Below are 17,969 nucleotides of genomic sequence, written 5' to 3'. Positions count from 1 at the left end.
GGCACTTAAAGATGTAACATAAATAAACTAACCAAGTCTAGGAAGTGTTTAGAAGATTGAAGAAGGCTTCTTTGAAGAGGTCGTGTGGCCAGAGAATTTAACATGAGTCTGAGTTGAGGCAAAGGATACTAGAAATTCTATTCTAGGTAAACAAGTATAATGGATCAGTAGACATGATGGTGGGGGAAGTGTGGAGATGAGTAGAAGTTTGAGGCCAGCCAAGTGGGTGAGGAAGCAAGCAGAGGGCAAGTCACAGAGGGCAAGAACCCTGGGTGCATTAGGAAGCTTGAGCTTATCTGCTTCCACCGCCTAAAATTTGTATGTAGTATCTTAGTCTCTTCTTGTTTCTGAATTCCAAAAAGAACTGATCAAATAGATGATACCTCTTAAATTAGCTTTTCCAATTGTTGACAAAACTCTGTCTTAATACAGCCTAGTGATCAAAGCTATCTTTGTAAAAGTTGGCTCAAAAGACTGTACCTTATTAGCTATATGTAGTAGACCATGTATTGTTGTGTCAAATTGGTTTTCTTCAAATAATCGATCAGAAGTGCCACAGAAGTTAAATAGAAAAGCAACAAGATCATCTATGACCTGACAGAGCAGGGAACCTGGATAGGTTTTTCAAGTTGAAGAAATTAAGTATCTGCCTATTTTTCAAAAAAAAGTTTTTTATTCTGATATTTTCACTGTATTTGTTAAAATTATGACAAAGGCAGTAAGTATATTCCATTTAGTAAAACAAACAAGCAATAAAGGGCAAAAAGTTTGGACATGTTTCTCAAGTCAATTCTACTGGGTAAGAATATATCTGAGAAGGAAATTTGGTCTTTGATGGCTTTCAGCTGTGTCCTTCACCACTGGGTCAGGCTGTCCTGTGTTTATACAGCCCGCAGGTCAAAGACCTTTTAAATATGTATCTACACAACAGATCATAATTGCTGTATAAAAATAGTTGTGTGTAGCAGTTTCCCTTCCCTGCAATTTTTTCCAGTAATATACTAACTGTGATGAACAAAAGTTGTAATTTTTATTCTCTATATGTAAAAATCATGGCCAAATCGGACTAACCCCCTTTTTTGTTTTTTGTTTTTGTTTTGGGGTTTGGGGTTTTTTTTTTTTTTTTTTTTTTTGAGACAGGGTCTCCTTGTAGCCCCACCTGTCCTGGAACTCACTATGTAGACCAGGCTGGCCTCGAACTCACAAAGATCAGCCTGCTTCAGATTAACCTCTTTTTAACATATAAAGCCATGGCCTTCCAATTGAATTTAGTTTTATGACAAGAAAAAAATAAATAAACCTAAAAATAAACCTTATCTTTTTATAGGGATTTTTTTTAGTTGATGTTAGTCATAGAATCAGTGATATTTAGTTCTCAGTCTAGAATGGGGAATGCTTATTTAGATTTTTGGTAAAATTCATTGCTGTAGTTTTTCTGGAACAAGAAACTGCTTAAAGCTCATTGGCTCCCCCTTGTGGCAACTTTTGAGAACATCACCAAGAAGCCCCTTTAAACATTGCTGTTTCCAAAAAATCACTAAATGATGTTTACAATTCAAGTGAACGTCACTGTATAAATTAGCTTCATGATTCTAGGGAAATAATACATTTTATTAATATCTCCATTATGTTTAAAAGAGTATTGAACATGTTCTAAGGTTAGTGTTTCACATGAAACTTAAATCTATTATAGAAAATAGAGTAACAGGAAAATAATTTGAGATGATTTTCTGCTCTCTGCTATTTCTATATGTTGACTATTTTGCTTTATATTTGTATTTTGAAAATTTTTAAAAAGATAATATGCAGTTAATTTTTATTTCCTAGCTCAGTGACTATTCCAAATGTATGTAATTAGAAAACTGTCCTTACAAATTACTAGGAGTAGTCTGGCAGTGTGATACCACATTAAAGTGATGCCCAAACAAAGACAGTCTGATTCTTAGCATAATTTAAACTGAGAGTGAGAGCTGAACTGTTCGAGATCTCATTCCTTCAGAGTTCTCCCAGAACTATGCTCTGAAGAAAGACCCTGCTCTCTACTTATGGAAACAGAACATAAAGCATGAAATGGGGAAGGAAAAGCAGACCTTGTCTTATTGGAGATGATTTCCCTTTATGACTTCCACTGACCTACAGAAGCACACACAACCACCAACAGATCTTATCAATTTAATCCCACCCGTATGCAACACAAATAGGCTAATCAGTTGCTTGGCATTCACAACATGGACATAACTTGGGTCAAGGGCAAAAAGGAGTCATGAGGTATTATAACTATATGTTTATATTACAAAAGAAACCAAGGCCTGGTGAACTTTACATTATAAACAAGCTAAGCTAGTGTTAAATTAGCTTAAAATCTAACATTAACTTTTTGGTTACAAGGTTAGGTGAAAACCATTTCCACAAAATAGTAAATCAAAAACCAATTGTATATCCATTATGAAAAATGAAACATTATTAACTGTGTAATTTGAACTAAATTTTGATAGTGTATATTTAAAGAAATAAGATACTCCATTTCTCTATAAACACAATTCATAACTGTGACTAGACATCAAAATAAACTAGGGCTAAACTTATTAATTACAGGTTCCTGAGCCCTTTATAAAAATGCTGTATCATAATCTCCAGGGACAAGGTACAAGAATCTTCATTTTGTTTTTTGGTCTTTTTGAGACAGGGTCTCCCTATAGCCCCAGCTGGCCTGGAACTCACTATGTAGACCAGGCTGGCCTTGAATTCATAGAGATCCACCTGCCTCTGCCTCAAGAATCTGCATTTTTAAAAGTCATCTATATTTGGAACCTGGCTCATAGAAGGATCTAGACGGTGCTTATATAAAAACTATATACATTTTTGTATCAATAGAAAATAATTTCACAATCTCAAAAATATCTATATATTCACTTATGTGAGACTAATTTCCAGTAAGTCCTTAAGTCATTTGTGCCTTCATTGTCTACATAGAGATTTTAGTTACTCTTGAAAAGTAAGGCTCTTAAGAGAGGGTAATAAGAGGTGATTATGTTCAAAATACATTGTTGCTTGTATTAAATTGTCAAAAATTAAACTTAAACGAAGAGTAAGGTTCAGTTATAAATACCATAAATACCACTCACTGACTAAATTCTTTTTATGGATTCTTATTATGTATAGCAAGTTTCTGGAAAATGAAATGTCATGTATTAGAATATGCAGTTGATTATTTTAAAACTTGTCACCAAAACATCAAAACTCCACCCTGCTCTAGGATTTTGATGTTTGCCTTTCTCTGGCTTTCAATAGCACTGGTGCAGTAGGATGAATTCCCTAATTGGCAACTGAGTCCTGTGTACTTTCCCAGGTCCTCTTAGTAACATTCTATATATAGACTCTGATCAAACCAAGAAAGTCTGCTTTCAGTGCTCCAGGTTACCACGTCCTTGCATGCCTTCACACTGTTGACATACTGGTCTGTGCCTGGCATGCCCTCAGTATGACAAACTCTGTCATTCTTTTAGGTTTAACTTAAACCTAAAGCAGAATCATCTGAAGAATCTCTTTAAGTCTCTACTAGCTGAGTTCAACCCACCCTACCCCCCACACTCCCCATAGGCTCTTGTGCATGTCTCCATCTCAGCATGAGCAAGTAATGGCCATTACTAGGTTCTTCTCCATATCCCACTTGTATCCTCAGGTTTTAGCACACTTTTGGTGTGGAGTAGAGGCTTAAGGCATATTTATGTTACATGTTAACAATATTAGCTTTCATTTATCCCATAACTACCATATCAGGCTCTGTGTTAAGTGTTCTACAAACATCTTATTTAACCTTAAAAAGTTGAGCAAATAATAATGATTATTTATATTTGAAGTATCAGTTAATCCTGAGACTTATTAGAAACTTGTCAAAGGCCATACAACTATTTGAATTAGATTTAAAATTTGAACAGTATTTTTCTAACCCTAAGGACAGTATTCTTAAATTACACCAAGTGCCTCCCTGTAAGGACCACTTTGGTCCATTTTCTGCTGTTCTAGTAGAATCTCATGGATGAAGTTACAGACAACAGAAGCTTATGCATCTGGTGGACCAGATTTGGAAGCTGGGAAGTCTAAGAACAATGCACTGGTATCTTTTAAGGACTTTCTTGCTCCTGATAACACGGGAGACGGGCTAGCAGCATGTGTGAGACAGTGCGGAAATGTAGCCAAACTCATTCTTTTAATCAGGGATCCTTTCCATTAATAACCCATTGCTACAAACAACATTAATCTATGTATGAAGCCAGAGTTCCCATAATTTAACTGTCTTTACAAGATCCCTTTAAAACTATGGTTACAATGGCAATTCAATTTTGTTTTGGTTTTGTTTACTGTTTGTTTTTAGACAGGGTCTTCCCATAGCCCCAGCTGGGCTGGAATTCAACTGTAGACCAGACTGTCTTCGATCTCACAGAGATCCACATGCCTCTGCCTCCCACGTGCTGGGGTTAAAGATACGTGCCACCAGGCCCAGCAATTTTTAACATGAGCTTTAAAGAGAACATTCAAACACTAGTAGGCTCAGATTGTAGTCAATTGCTAATAGCAATTTCTCTTTAATGGTTTCTACTAAAACATTCCATTATAGCTAGAACATGGAAGAGACGGGAAAAATCAACGTTGTTTTAATCATTGGAATACTCCGCAGTCCAGTTCAGGCACACGCACACGAGGACAAGCCCACCCATTTACATGCATATTCAATGAATGGCAATACACGCAAGCACATATATGTTGTGACTGGAATGTTTAGTTTTCAGAATTGCAAAAACATCACAAAATAACTATCAACCACATCAATGAAAACTCACCAAGTCACTAGAATAGAAAGAGAAGACCCCTTTAATGAAAACCTTACATAATTACCCAAAGTTGCACGTGATTTTTAATAGACTGCAGCCACTCTGCTGCATTTCTATTTTATTTCTTGGACAAGATTAAAATATATTATTTATGCAGAATGGTGAGCACTTCCAACTACTAACACGTGGCCTGTAAAAAAAAAAAAGGAATAATCCCATTTCTTTTCCATTGAGCAATAGCCCTCTATTGGGCAGCAACCATGTACAATGTGCTAGTTCCCTGTTACTTTACCAGAGCCTCCCCTTTCACTCACCGCCCAGACTAAATAGCTATTTCTTGGATAATAAAGCAACGATACTAAGTTTTAAGATTCTTCCAAAAATGTTCCTGCCTGTCTTAAGAAATAATCATATCATTTTGCTAATAAGCAGAAGTACTCTGGAAGGTGAGTTTGTTGTCACAAGTGGCCAAAAAACATATAAATCAATCCATGACCAAGGAAAAACAATACATTTCTTATATTTCTAAAACATTATGATTGTGATCACAGCTGTAAGACATTGGACCATCATCAAGAGAGCAATGTCAAACACTGAACTACTGGATAATTTCCATAAAAATAACATTTTGTTTGAGATCAGTAAATTTTGTGGAACTTTAGAATTATTATGTTTACCATCTTTTTTAGAGTTGAACTTGGACACCCCCAAAGTGTCCCTCAAAATAGAAATACTGTGTCATTCAATGTTTGTAGCCATCTCTTTCTGAGAACGAAACTCAGTGCATGAAAATAGCATTATCTTAGTCTATGCAGCTTAAACTATATATTAAATACACAGGAAGGTAAATTTTCTCTTCAAATTTTCTTTGTTTAGTTTCCATGTTCAAGTCAGCTAATGGAAATATGCGGTGTGGTCATTAAAACCAACATGACTAAAAGACTGTGGGGTCTGTCTGTAGAAATCTTACCAACACCATAATATTCCTTAAAGTGAAAAAATAATGGCATTGGCAAATCAGTGAGTAAGTACTTCTGCTTGGAAATAACAGCTGACTATAACTTTTTGTTCAATTCTATATACCCCAAATAACTTGATATTTGCTTCGCACTCCTCTGAATTCTCATTTTTTATTAACTAGCCTACTAGAAATCATAATGTGGAGGTGTGTTTTATTGACTCCAGCAAGGCAAGTTTTCATAAAGCGATTGGAAGGTTTTGTGAGTACAGTCCCATAATGAAACTATTCATGGCGTAAAATCATTAATCCAAGGAGACTGTACTGGCCTAGTATACATATGCACTATTAATAATCCCACACCCTAGGATTCTGTAACCAGAGCTCAGGGAAAAAAGAGCCAAACCACTGAATTCAATACCACAGCCTGTCTCAGGACATAAAAATATTTTGGTTCTCTCATGCAAATAATTTTTCCAAAATATTTTGTCCATAGTGGCTTATTGTAGACAGCCTAATTTCAAAATTGGCACAACAGTTTTTGGGGTAAGCAGTCAAGATTTCTCCACATTGAGGAATAGTTGATTCACTTACTATATATTGATTTGAATATACATAAATTCTCATTGGGATACATGTGTTAATGAATCTTGCTGAAATCATGTCCTTAAAATTTATCAACTTTATATATAATGTTCATATAAAATTATCTAGTTAATTTACTCTTTGAAAGGAAATAGGAAAAATGCATAAAATTTGATGTCAGACTCATGTAATTTGGTCAAATTATTCTCAATGAAAGTTTCAGTAGTTGTCTAATACCATCCGAATAGAATTTAGTTCTTTATCCTGGCTCTGTATTAGATACAGTATGCCTATCAACAGCAAAACCTTTATAGTCACCTTGATTTCACTTTCAAAACTACCTAATAATGTGAGTCTGAACTATATCTATGCTACAAGCCCAGTTCAAGTCAAAGGTCTCCGTGGAAACCACCATATATCCAAGAAATATTTACTTGATTGATAGAAACAAAAAATTCCCGTTGTTGTAGCTTGGACCATAAGGTTATTAATAAATTGTATTCAACACACCACACACAGAGAGAAACTACAATGCAAATAAATTTCAACAAACAAATATTTGTGTTAAAATAAAATTATCTTGGAGTTCATCATGAACTACTATATTTCCATATTTGTTATGCAAATCAATTCTCTTCTCTCAGATAATATGTAAATATCTCCACAATTTGCAAATATATGACTGTTCCTGGTAACTTGAATATAAAATTGTCCTTTAAATATGTCAGATAAAATATACATATTAATAGATTTTTCCAAAAGCAAAGAAATTTATATAAAGTTTTCTATTAAATATGCATGAGTGATTAGCATGTAAAATAAATCCCAAACTTACAGGAATAGAATTCCCTGGCACTAAAACTGTCATAAACAAGTCATTTTGCTATATATGTATATATTAAATACGTTATCAAGATATGTATTTCATGTTTACATTTTTAAAAAATATCACATGGGTTTAACAAAAAACAGTTAAGTGAAAGATTTAAAGAGTATATATTTGGCATCTGTGGGTATAATATGAAACCCCAAATAAATTTGTACTTTTTTATTTGAGGATTTTATATATGAGTACACTATAACGGTATCATTTTTTGATGCATTAGGATAGCTAAAGAGAATATAATTGAATATAATTTTAAAACCAGTATCTTTTCATTTCAGGAAGAAAAGGAAGGGAGAGAAAACGAAAAAAACTCAATAAAGAAGAAAGTAAGGAAGCAATCCCTGACAGCAAAGGTCTGGAGTCCAGCAGAGAGACCCCAGAGCCACGGGAAAGCAAAGACAAACAGCAGCAGAAGAAGAGAAAGGTCCAAGACAAACAACAGAAATCGGTATCAGTCAGCACTGTACACTAGAGGGTCCATGAGATTATTGTAGACTCATGATGCTGCTATCTCGACCAGATGCCCAGGACAGGTGTTCTAGCCATTAGGACCACAGATGGACAACACTTCAGTTACTGTTCTGTCTAAACAACATTCCAAATAGTTGCTATATTCTTCATACAAGCATAGCTAACAACAAAGAGCCAAATGTTCAAAGAAGGGATACTTACAGATGGTTGTCTTACGTGCTTCTGTGTGTTTTTAAAAGACAAGAAATTTTGTACATAATTATCAATAAGCTATAAGCTATCCTCAACATAATGATGACACCTGGAGAAGAAACATCTTTTCCCTATAAAAATATTCTTCAAGTGATTGCCTTTAAGAAGCAAAAGGTAATTCTGCAACTTCAAAGATGCAGTGTCCCTTCAAAACAATTAAGAGATCAGGTAAAAGAAACATCATTCCAAGGACAGGGCGGATTTGTCCAGGAGCTTTTCGAATGCTCAGAATTAGGGCCTGGCCTGTGGAATCCTAGGATTTATTATCACAGAAGCAACTGTTTTAGGATTACTTCTATTGCCCTCATCCTGTACTTCTGCAAGAAACATGAGCATGTATACCAGAGTTAAATATACTGTACGGGATTGGAGTAAGGCAAAATGTGGAAGAAATCGTAGAGTTGGAGACTCCTTTTGTGCTTTACAAAACTGTGAAGGGCTGTGATCCCCCATACAGGTCTCCAGTCTATGTCAGCACTGTGAGGTTCAGCATCTGCTACCCCTCGGTTTATATGAGTCTGTAAACATGTGGCTGTAACTTTCTTCCAAAAACAAAATCAAATTTATTAGAAGAAAATTCTGATTTTATAGAAATCAAAAATAGAGTGAGGAGAACGTGACATGTCTGAAAAGTCATTTGTTTTCTTTTTCAATGAGGGAAAAACAATTTTATTTCCTGCTTAAGGGGCCACCTGGAGCTAAAAGGGATACTACTTTCTAACAAGGTGTGTCTTGGAGGGAAGAAAGCCACCACAATAAATAGATTTGTTAATAGTTTTTAAAGTTTGATTCACTTTGTTTTATTGGTAAAGTATTAGAGATTCAAGAACTAGGAAAAAGAATTCTGCCACATCAGAGAACCTATATCTTATATAGTTCAGAGTATATATTCTCAGTGTTTGCTCCCTGAATCCAGTATTGCCTAAGCCAATTGAAACTTACTAACAGGAGATAATTATTCAATTTTTTCTTACTTTAATCAACAAAATTGTAATTATGGACACATAAGCCTACCTAAATGATCTGTCTCCCCTTCATTTCTTAGACATGGGCATTTTATATGTAATTTCCTCCACCTGTGTTGTCAACATTTGGCCTTTTCTTCATATTTTCTCAGTCTGTGGATCTCTTTTGGGAAGTGGAGTCACCCTAGTGGAAGGCCTCACCCGTGTTTCACAGAGGACCCAGCCAGCCCTGCCCCATGCAGCAGGAGGGATCTTTCAGTGTGCAGCACAGACCCAGTGGCCTACCTTAGCCTTCTGCAGCAACAGGAGGATGTGCAGCTGCTCTGTTCACCATGCTTCCTAGCCCTCTGAGGTCTCTGCTTTCTGAAGAATTTGCAAGAAATCTGCCTCGTGCCTGTCTGTTTCTAGCACCCTTTCTCCACCAACTTTATTGCTCATTTGGGCTGCTTGGCTTAATTGGTTCTCCACTTCTCTTTTTCTCTTCTAAGATATAAAAAATTTAAATGATGTATTCTTGTTTCTTACTCTAGTCTTTCTTTCTTTGTCCAATTGACTAGATCTATCCCCAACATTTAAGGGAGTTTTCATTCTATCTTCAACTAAAACTTAGGTTACCAGGAGGAAACAAACCTCACTCTATACATTATGTTAAGTGGAAGTCTGTCCATTTTTGGAACTTGAATGCATCAAACACCATCTTTGTCTCAGTATTATCCTGTTGAGTATGGGTCACCATATTATTTTTACATATATTTCTGTTTATCATTGTCTTTGTTCTTCCAATAAGCAATTGTGCAATGGTGAAAAAGTATAACACACCAGGGCACAGTAATAAAGGCAAATGATTGTGTTTTCCCATGTGTCCTTCTACACAGAAGATTTAAATCTTTGATGCAAAACTTAAATGAAAGTACAAAGAGAAAGCAAATTACAGCTAGCATTAATAATGCACTGGATGAGATATACATGAAGATAAAAGATAATAACTTTAATCAAAATTTTAATCTACCTTAATAGATCCTTAAGCATAAGGAATTGTATAGTATTTAAACTAGCAGTCCTCCTTTCCTTGAGTGAAAACTACTCACTGACTATGGAAAAGTTCTTGCATTGTTATAAAAGGCATTGTTGATGGTAACAACTATCCAGGAAATTCTTGATAGAAAAAACAAAGTGGAAAGAGTGAAATGTCATAAGTCTGCCAGTGCCTGGTCCATACCCTTGCCCTGGTCTCCAAATTCTCCCTTCATAACTCCAAATTCTAGCTTACAATTGTTCTATTATCAGGTTTAAATTTTAGGCCTAGGGGGCAGAAGGTGGAGAGTGGGGAACCATGTCTCACTGCAACAAGAAAGAGTTGTATATATATGATCCCAGGCCAGGGAACATTTGACATTCCCAACACATTGAGGTGTTGCTCCTAATGAACCTTAACTAGTAACAATGTCATTTGGAAATTGTCCTAACTCTGCTTTTCACAGAATTGGAAATGTTTAAGATAATGCAGCTGTAGCTCTACTGCTCTGAAGTTATTGAATTAGAGCTGGCTCACATTAGTGTTATTCAAATACGAAAATGAGTAACACAGGAAAGAGGCTTATAATACAACTACGGCCATGAACAGGCCAACCTTCACAAAAATGAGTGGGAAAGAAAGTGGAGACTGCTCTGCAGCTAGACTTGGACAATGTCATAACGATTCTGCTGCTTACTAGCTGTAATTCTATAACCCTGGGCAAGTTGTATGGTCTTTCAGAATCTTGGTTCTTTCTGGCAAGGTTGTGATGAGAAATGAAAAGATTCGTGACTCAATATAACAATAATTATTCTATAGTATAAACAAGTCTCACAAAAGTAGTGACTAATTCTTCAAGTCAAGCATATAAATCAATTTTATTTCTTGATTAATATATGGAATCCCAACAGTATGTGTAATGATCTCAAGAAATAAATACATACAAGAATTATGGAATCAAAATGAATAGTAGTAACCAAAGGGTGAACGCCAATCTACAATTTGCCTTCAATCTTTTTTTTTTTTTTGCCTTCAATCTTAAAAGTAAGACATGATTATTCTTAAGAGGATGCACTTTATAAGTAGGCTTAAATAAAGAAACTTCATCTTCCCTGCAGATATATTTCAATAGCAAAAGAACTGACTACATTCTTTCTCTGTATTACTACAATGATTCCCAGGGAAATTAAGGGGAAGAGACTTTTTTCTAAAGTAAATTTGTTATGGAGCATTACTTCTGACACATGAAGGAAGTTTGTCTGGAATCCATTTTCACTAAAAGAATAAGGCTAAGTAAAACTGGTGGTCAGATCAATTGAGATTTTTCCCATTTTGAATGTTTTTTAGCAATATATTAATTTTGCCTAATAAGGAGTTTCTTTAAGACATTCTCATTCATCTCCATGAATGCACGTAATTATTTTGATCATACTCACTCTGTTACCTCTTTTGTCTACCTCCCACCCTTAACAATCCCCTTCTTCCTAACTAAGCCCCCTTGTACTTTCATGTATTTGACTGTGTGTAAGAAAGAGAGAGAGAGAGAGAGAGAGAGAAAGAGAGAGAGAGAGAGAGAGAGAGAGAGAGAGAGAGAACAAGTTTCTTTAGGTTTATTTACAAGAGCTTGGGCAGATATACCATTGAAGAAAATGTCTCATCCTTCCCCACCAACAATTAATGGCTTAGAAATCTTCAGGTAGTGGTGGAGTCCATTATCCACCCAACTTCATGACACATTTTGAGTGAACCCAATCTTGTACAGATCTTGTGCAGGTAATCACAGCTGCTGTGAGTCCAAGAGTACAGCCAGTCAGGTCATGCCTGGAAGTCAGTGTCCACTCCATCTCCTTTCTTCAATTCCTTCATTCTTTATGCCCCTTTTTCCATGATGTTCCCTGAGCCTTGAAGGGAATGATAAAAATGTTCCATTTATTAGTGAGCCTTCAAGAGTCACTCAGAGAATTTTCCCATTTGAAACACTAGTACCACATCTCACTAACAGATTGTTTTATTTTGAGGGTTTTTTATTGGGTTTGGGGGTGGTAGGGGATTGGGCTGTTTTTTATTTTTTAGAAAAAGAGAAACAAGATAGCTGACTCCTTTTGGTAGCCAATACTGTTTTTGCTAAGTTGTATTATGTAATTGTGCCAAAATCCCTCTAAAGAGGTTATTAACATCCTTGTGTTAACAAATGAGACAACTGTGGCACAAAGAGGAATCCAAAATCACACAACCAGAAAACATTACCAGGAAATCACACCCATCTCTGGCAGAGTCCAAACTCCATCATGTCCTTTAAAATCATATTTACTTTTAGTTCCAGAATTGACATGTCATGATCTGAACAATTACCTCAGTAAGAAGAGTAAGAAATTCAATCTTAGAGGAATCAAGCCAGGATAAGACCCCTAAACCTGAATTCAAACTGTGGCTACCAACGTGTATGTGGACAAGGAATATGAGTTGGGGTGAGGGGAGACACATGTGCATTGAGAGGCGAGAAGAAGGAAAAGGAGAAATGAAAATTTCCATCACAGAAAAAACAAAGTTCAAACTGAAAGATACCAGCAGGTCTGAATCCTTGGAAAGGCTCAGGATTCTGTTGCCCCTTATGACTTTGGAACAGGCCTCCATTTGGTTATTCTCCAGTATATAAACAGGATGCTTCCTAGAACTGCTTTCTTCCTCATGGTCCTTAATACAGAACAGTAGAGATGCAGAAACAGATCTTCACAGTTGGAACTGGCAAACCAACCTTCTGCAAACGATGCCATACTTCCTTTCAGCTAATTTCAGACACTGAACATCAATATTTTAATGTTCACATACCTTTTCTTCATGCAGTTTGTGATTCAAAGGGCAACATATCCATTGCATAACCACAAAGGAAGAGAGGAGAGAAGAGAGGACTGAGGGAGGAATTCCCAAATAGTAACTACTTTTATTCCTCACTATTAAGATGCAATGGTGAGAGCCTCTCAAATAGTGCAAATACCCTATTTACTAGGAAGGCAAAGGCATGAATATTTCAGGAGACAAAATTACATGACCATAAAATAATTTTACATATAAACAACTTGCAAATTTCTGGTACTTCTGTATCTATATAGTTGTAGGTAATGAAAATTGCTCATTGAGGTCTGCAAGATGACTCAACCAATAAAGATGCTTGCCACCGAGAATGAAGACCTGAATTTCACTCCCTGGATCCACATAATAAAAGGAAAAAACTGTCTTTGACCTCCACATTCATGCTGTGGCATACAAATGCATGGACACAAATGCACACACACACACATACACAAATTAAAGAAATACCTGTAATTTAAAAAGAACATTGGACAAATTTTTTGAGAGAATCCAAGATATTAAATCATCTACTAGATATTAAAATTTAATTTTAAAGATAGATAATTAGAAAATACATATCAGGAAGGAAAGTTTTTCAACAAAACTGAGTCCTAACTTCAACCTTGATACCAAAATTGACTGGATAATTGAAGTTTATTTGACTATTATGCTATTAATATCTCTTATTATTTAGTTATTCCTAATTTCTATCCCAAATAAATTTCAAGGATAAGATTGATTTTTTTTTTTTTTTTCGAGACAGGGTCTCACTATGTAGCCCTGGCTGACCTTGAATGCACTATGTAGACCAGACTGGCCTAGAACTCACAGAGATCCACCTACCTCTGCCTCCCAAGTGCTGTGGTTAAAGGTGTGTGCCACACTCCTGACAAGAGACAGAGTTTTTCAAAAAGCTCCTATACAAGTCCTTAAAAATTACCTTTATAATAAAAACCTAAGATAACCCAAGGTAGGGTAATTGCTTTGAAACTGCAGAACAAGTTGTTGTGTAAGCTGTTATTGCTGCCAACCAGGTTCTAGCTACTGCAACAGACTGCCTTTCATTCTCCATTCTTCACACTACTTCCCATATTGGAGATTTGTTGTCAGAGGAAATTATCCAGATCTTTGCCAGAAAGGAGTCATTGAACGTTCTAAGGCCTGAGGTGAGCATGTCTTTGAGGATGCTGCCTTTCCCTCTGGTATGACTACTTTGTTGCCCCGGCATTGGAGTTACATGAAGGGTGTCACCAGGACGATTTCACCTTGTAAATATTGTGACACCCCAAAGCAATAAAACAAACTACTAAATCTTGAATCTTGAACTGGAGTCATTTTTGAATCATTGAATATTACCAGATGTATTCTTTCTAGCTATGGTTGGTCCTGAACTCATTCTGTCAACCATCTGACCTTCATAATTTAAAGTTTCTAAACAAGAAGAAACACTTCAAATGCTCCAGCAAAATATAGTTTAGTTTTATCTGAACCTGAAATTAGACAAATATGGTTCCAAAAGAGGCACATACAAGCAGGGTCAGTTGAAGAAACTGAGTCAGTTTCACGTGAGTCCTAGTGTTCCTGATTGCCAATCTCCCTTTAAATGTTGGAGTTTTACATTGTGAAGAGGAGAAAATGAATTACTGTAGCAAACCAACATTTGTACTTGTTGACCATGGAATGCATAGAGAATAGTTGATGTGGACATGTGAAAGGAAGAACAAAAAGACTCGGAGTTCTGTTTACAGACCACCCAATTGAATTCAAAATGATATTATTTATAAGAAGGAAGAAATCATTAGAATGTGCTTTTCTGGGATTCCTAGATTTTCCAAATTTATATCAAAATTTCCCTTTCCCTGAGATCTTTTGGCCACAGTCATTTTTATAGGCCTAAGCAATGTGTTTCCTTGCTTATACCCTTTCTGTTCCCTCAGCCTAAGAAATCCATCAACTACATAACAGAAAAAAGAGTAAGTTAACAAAGTATAACTAAGTTTTAAGGCAAAATTGCTTTACCAAACCATCATTTGTTTTGAGTTTAATGTAGTTGCTTTACTACATGAATATAAAATAAGTCAGTAGATGCGTTCATCAGTAAGAACTTTGTTGAACCTTCTCTTCCTACTTTCATGGTTTAATGTTGTTCTATTTTGCATGCATAAAAAATGGTAAGAAAATTCTTCGGCTGTGGACACTTCTAGGCAACTTGGGTCATAAACACAATCACCTACTACTTCCCTGGTCTCCACTTCTAAAGTCTCTTTTGAGAAACACCTATGATTCTATCAACATTGATTAAAGGAAAAAAAAAAAAACAGCAGAAAAAAACAAAATGGAGTGTTCATAATGAAAGGGAATGAGGAGTAATAGACACACACTGGAGGACATCAGACATGCACATTTTTTTTCTAAAGCTGTGTAGCTTAATCCACACTCAAAGTAAACTATCTTCACTTCAAGAAACTGACTGTCTATAAATAAGTTGCCCGACATATCTTTAAAACAAGAACATCTTGGACTTCCATAATAAACATAAAAAAATAAATACAAAATAACATCTGGAGGGAAAGCTTTGTACACACTGGGATGAGAGGGAGTAACTTGTCTTAGAACTGCTAACAGAGAATAAATTTCTTTTTTCTTTTGAAATTTGGAAAACGCTTTCCACTATTAAGAAAAGCAAACCAGACTTAACTTCTTTTACTTTAAAATCTCAAATACAGTCTGCACTGTAACAGCTTCTCACAATTTGGGTTAACCTTTGTAAAAATTTTCATTCTCCTGTTTTCTATTATTCAAAACTAGAATAATCATTCTATTACTGAGCCAGTTATTCACTTAGATATGAAAACTATGTGTATTTAGTTACAATTATTACTTTACTTGGCAGACAGGAGAAATATTTCTTCTGTTTTGGCCAAAGAAATCAGTGTCAAATGCAATGTGCCAGGAAAGTCTGACACTTCATTGTAAGAGAAATCACTTTGATTGCAGCATTCAGTATAACAAGCAAAGGACCAAGCTTTATGGACTTCTGTATATATCCTACTTATGTGCAGTTATCCCATTTAATTAACATTTATAGAGAGACTATGTCAATGGCCAAGTGCTCTTCCTGCACAAAATAATCACATGAAATATTCCAGTCACCTAACAAATTTAGTGCACAAAGAAATTTAACAAATATGTAGATCCTTGCCTCCCCAAATCATTTCACTTACTTTATGTAATACTTTAAATACTATCCTTCTAGGTGGTACAGTAAGCATTATATCCTCAATGCTAAAGGAACAAAAGCATGAAAAAATTGTATAATATGTGAGTAAATTGTAATACTTCCTAAAACTCATCATGCTTTATAAGAAAATGATAAAAAGAGATAACTCTCCCTAATTTATATCACCATTTAATTCTTATTCCTGGTTTGCAAATCTCACTCTTCAAAAAAGTGAAATAAACCTGTTAACAGCCAGTGGGAAAGTAAATACTTCTGGTGTACTTAATAAACATGTAGCAATATTTAATTTCACAGAAGTATTTTTTAAGTGCACTTGTCTCTTTCCATAGGCTAATTCATTTAAGCTGTGCCTGAAATACAGTTTCATCTCCTCATCTCCTCACAGTCTATTCTTAATGACAAATATTTGTTGTATTTCTCACATGGCCTGAACCAAACCAGTGCAACAAGTTTTAATTTAGCTTTATTTTCTTTTAAAGATAACACTTTGTACAACATCCCCTATCTTCCCATTCCCCTTTTTAAATTAACCAAAATGCCATTTGTAGGCAGGCTGCGTAAAGTTTGTCCTAAATTCCAGTTTATCTGTCAGCAGATATAGCCAGGAAATGAATTGTAAAATTTAAAAGAATCTTTCTGATTTTTCATGATTAGTCATTTAAACAAAAGCAAAACTGATTCATAGCTCATGTTTTTTAGAAAGCATTGCTTTGCTTTCTACATGCTCGTCAGTGTAACAAAGCAAAATACAACCAGCTAAAATAAACACTTCACAACTCAACAGAAAGGAGAAAAAAGAGAAGTACCAGCATGGGGACATTACAATCCTTCCTGTGTACCTCTTCATCCAGTCCTGTCCACCAAGGCCACCCTAACTGCTCCCTGCTGTGAAATTTGCTCATCTGTTCCTCTTTCTCTCCAAGTCAGACCACTGCCCCATCTGACTGCATCCAGAGACAACCAGATGCACTTCTGAAGAAGCTGCCAAGATGAACCGTCAAATGGAATTGGAGAGCACTGGGACATTGGTCTGGGGTGCCTTATTGGGTGGAAGTTCAGAGGGAAGCAATCTCTCTACTCTTACCATGCAATATTGGAATAAATTATTTAAGCTCTGATTCTCAGTATCTTCATATATAAAATGAGCAAATTACTACAGAATGTATAGAGTTACTGCAAGAATTAAAAGAAACAAAATACGTGGCATCCCAAGCACAAGACTGGTCCTTAGTAACCTACGGCTGGTTAGGTGTGGTATGTTCTTTCTTTAAAACAGACTCTCCAAGTCATTTTGAAACAGAAAAATACAAGTATATACAAATATATCCACACATACATCACATATACACAAATATATATTCTCTTCAGTAAGTTATATTTATTATATACCTACCATTTGCCAGGCAACATGCTTGATACTGTTAATATTAATCCACAAGGCAAAATCCTCAACTTTGAATCTTCCTAATGGAAGAAGCAAACCATCAGTGTACTTTTTATGGATGTTCATTGACAGCGTAGCCGTCAAGAGGAATGCAGCTCTCACTCAGCCTTGAATTTAAAGAAAGGAGAGTATGACTGCTCAGGAACCTGAACTAGTTCCTCAAGGTGATTATTTCTTTTCCAGTGAAGCAATGTAGAAGAATGATGGGTTGGGTGTCTAAGGCAATGAGAAGTCCTTAAGTAAAAGATAAGACGCACTGGGAGGAAATATCATTATCTTTTGTATTCTGTTGTAAGAAATTTAGGGAGTGCGTAGGCAGGAAACTGAAGACAAGTAGCCTTACGTATATGGGAAAGTTATGGTCATTACCTTGAAAACAGTGATGTCTTTTAACATTTATGAAGAGCAATGAAATGATTCAGTTTTCCTTACAAAGTTGCATTTGGTGGCAGTGAACAGATGGATTTTGT

General features: G+C 35.7%; 1 protein-coding gene across 2 annotated transcripts in view; it reads left to right on the top strand.

Annotated features, from left to right (window-relative positions):
- Rspo3 (R-spondin 3) overlaps window positions 1–11,081 on the top strand; it is an 87,541-nt gene extending 76,460 nt beyond the window's left edge. The window contains exons 5-6 of one of the 2 annotated variants that reach the window (XM_029563716.1): window positions 7,540–7,709; window positions 9,102–11,081. In XM_029563716.1, coding sequence (XP_029419576.1) covers window positions 7,540–7,709; window positions 9,102–9,137 — 206 coding nt within the window. In that variant the 3' untranslated portion in view covers window positions 9,138–11,081. Of the gene's footprint in view, window positions 1–7,539; window positions 8,768–9,101 lie in introns of those variants that run through there. The other variant, XM_008833632.1, reaches the window with a different exon arrangement.
- Window positions 11,082–17,969: the final 6,888 nt, after the last annotated feature.

Source organism: Nannospalax galili, unplaced genomic scaffold, assembly GCF_000622305.1.
Source record: "Nannospalax galili isolate Female #2095 unplaced genomic scaffold, S.galili_v1.0 scaffold831, whole genome shotgun sequence".
Lineage (NCBI taxonomy): Eukaryota > Metazoa > Chordata > Mammalia > Rodentia > Spalacidae > Nannospalax > Nannospalax galili.
This window is presented reverse-complemented; position numbering and strand designations above follow the sequence as displayed.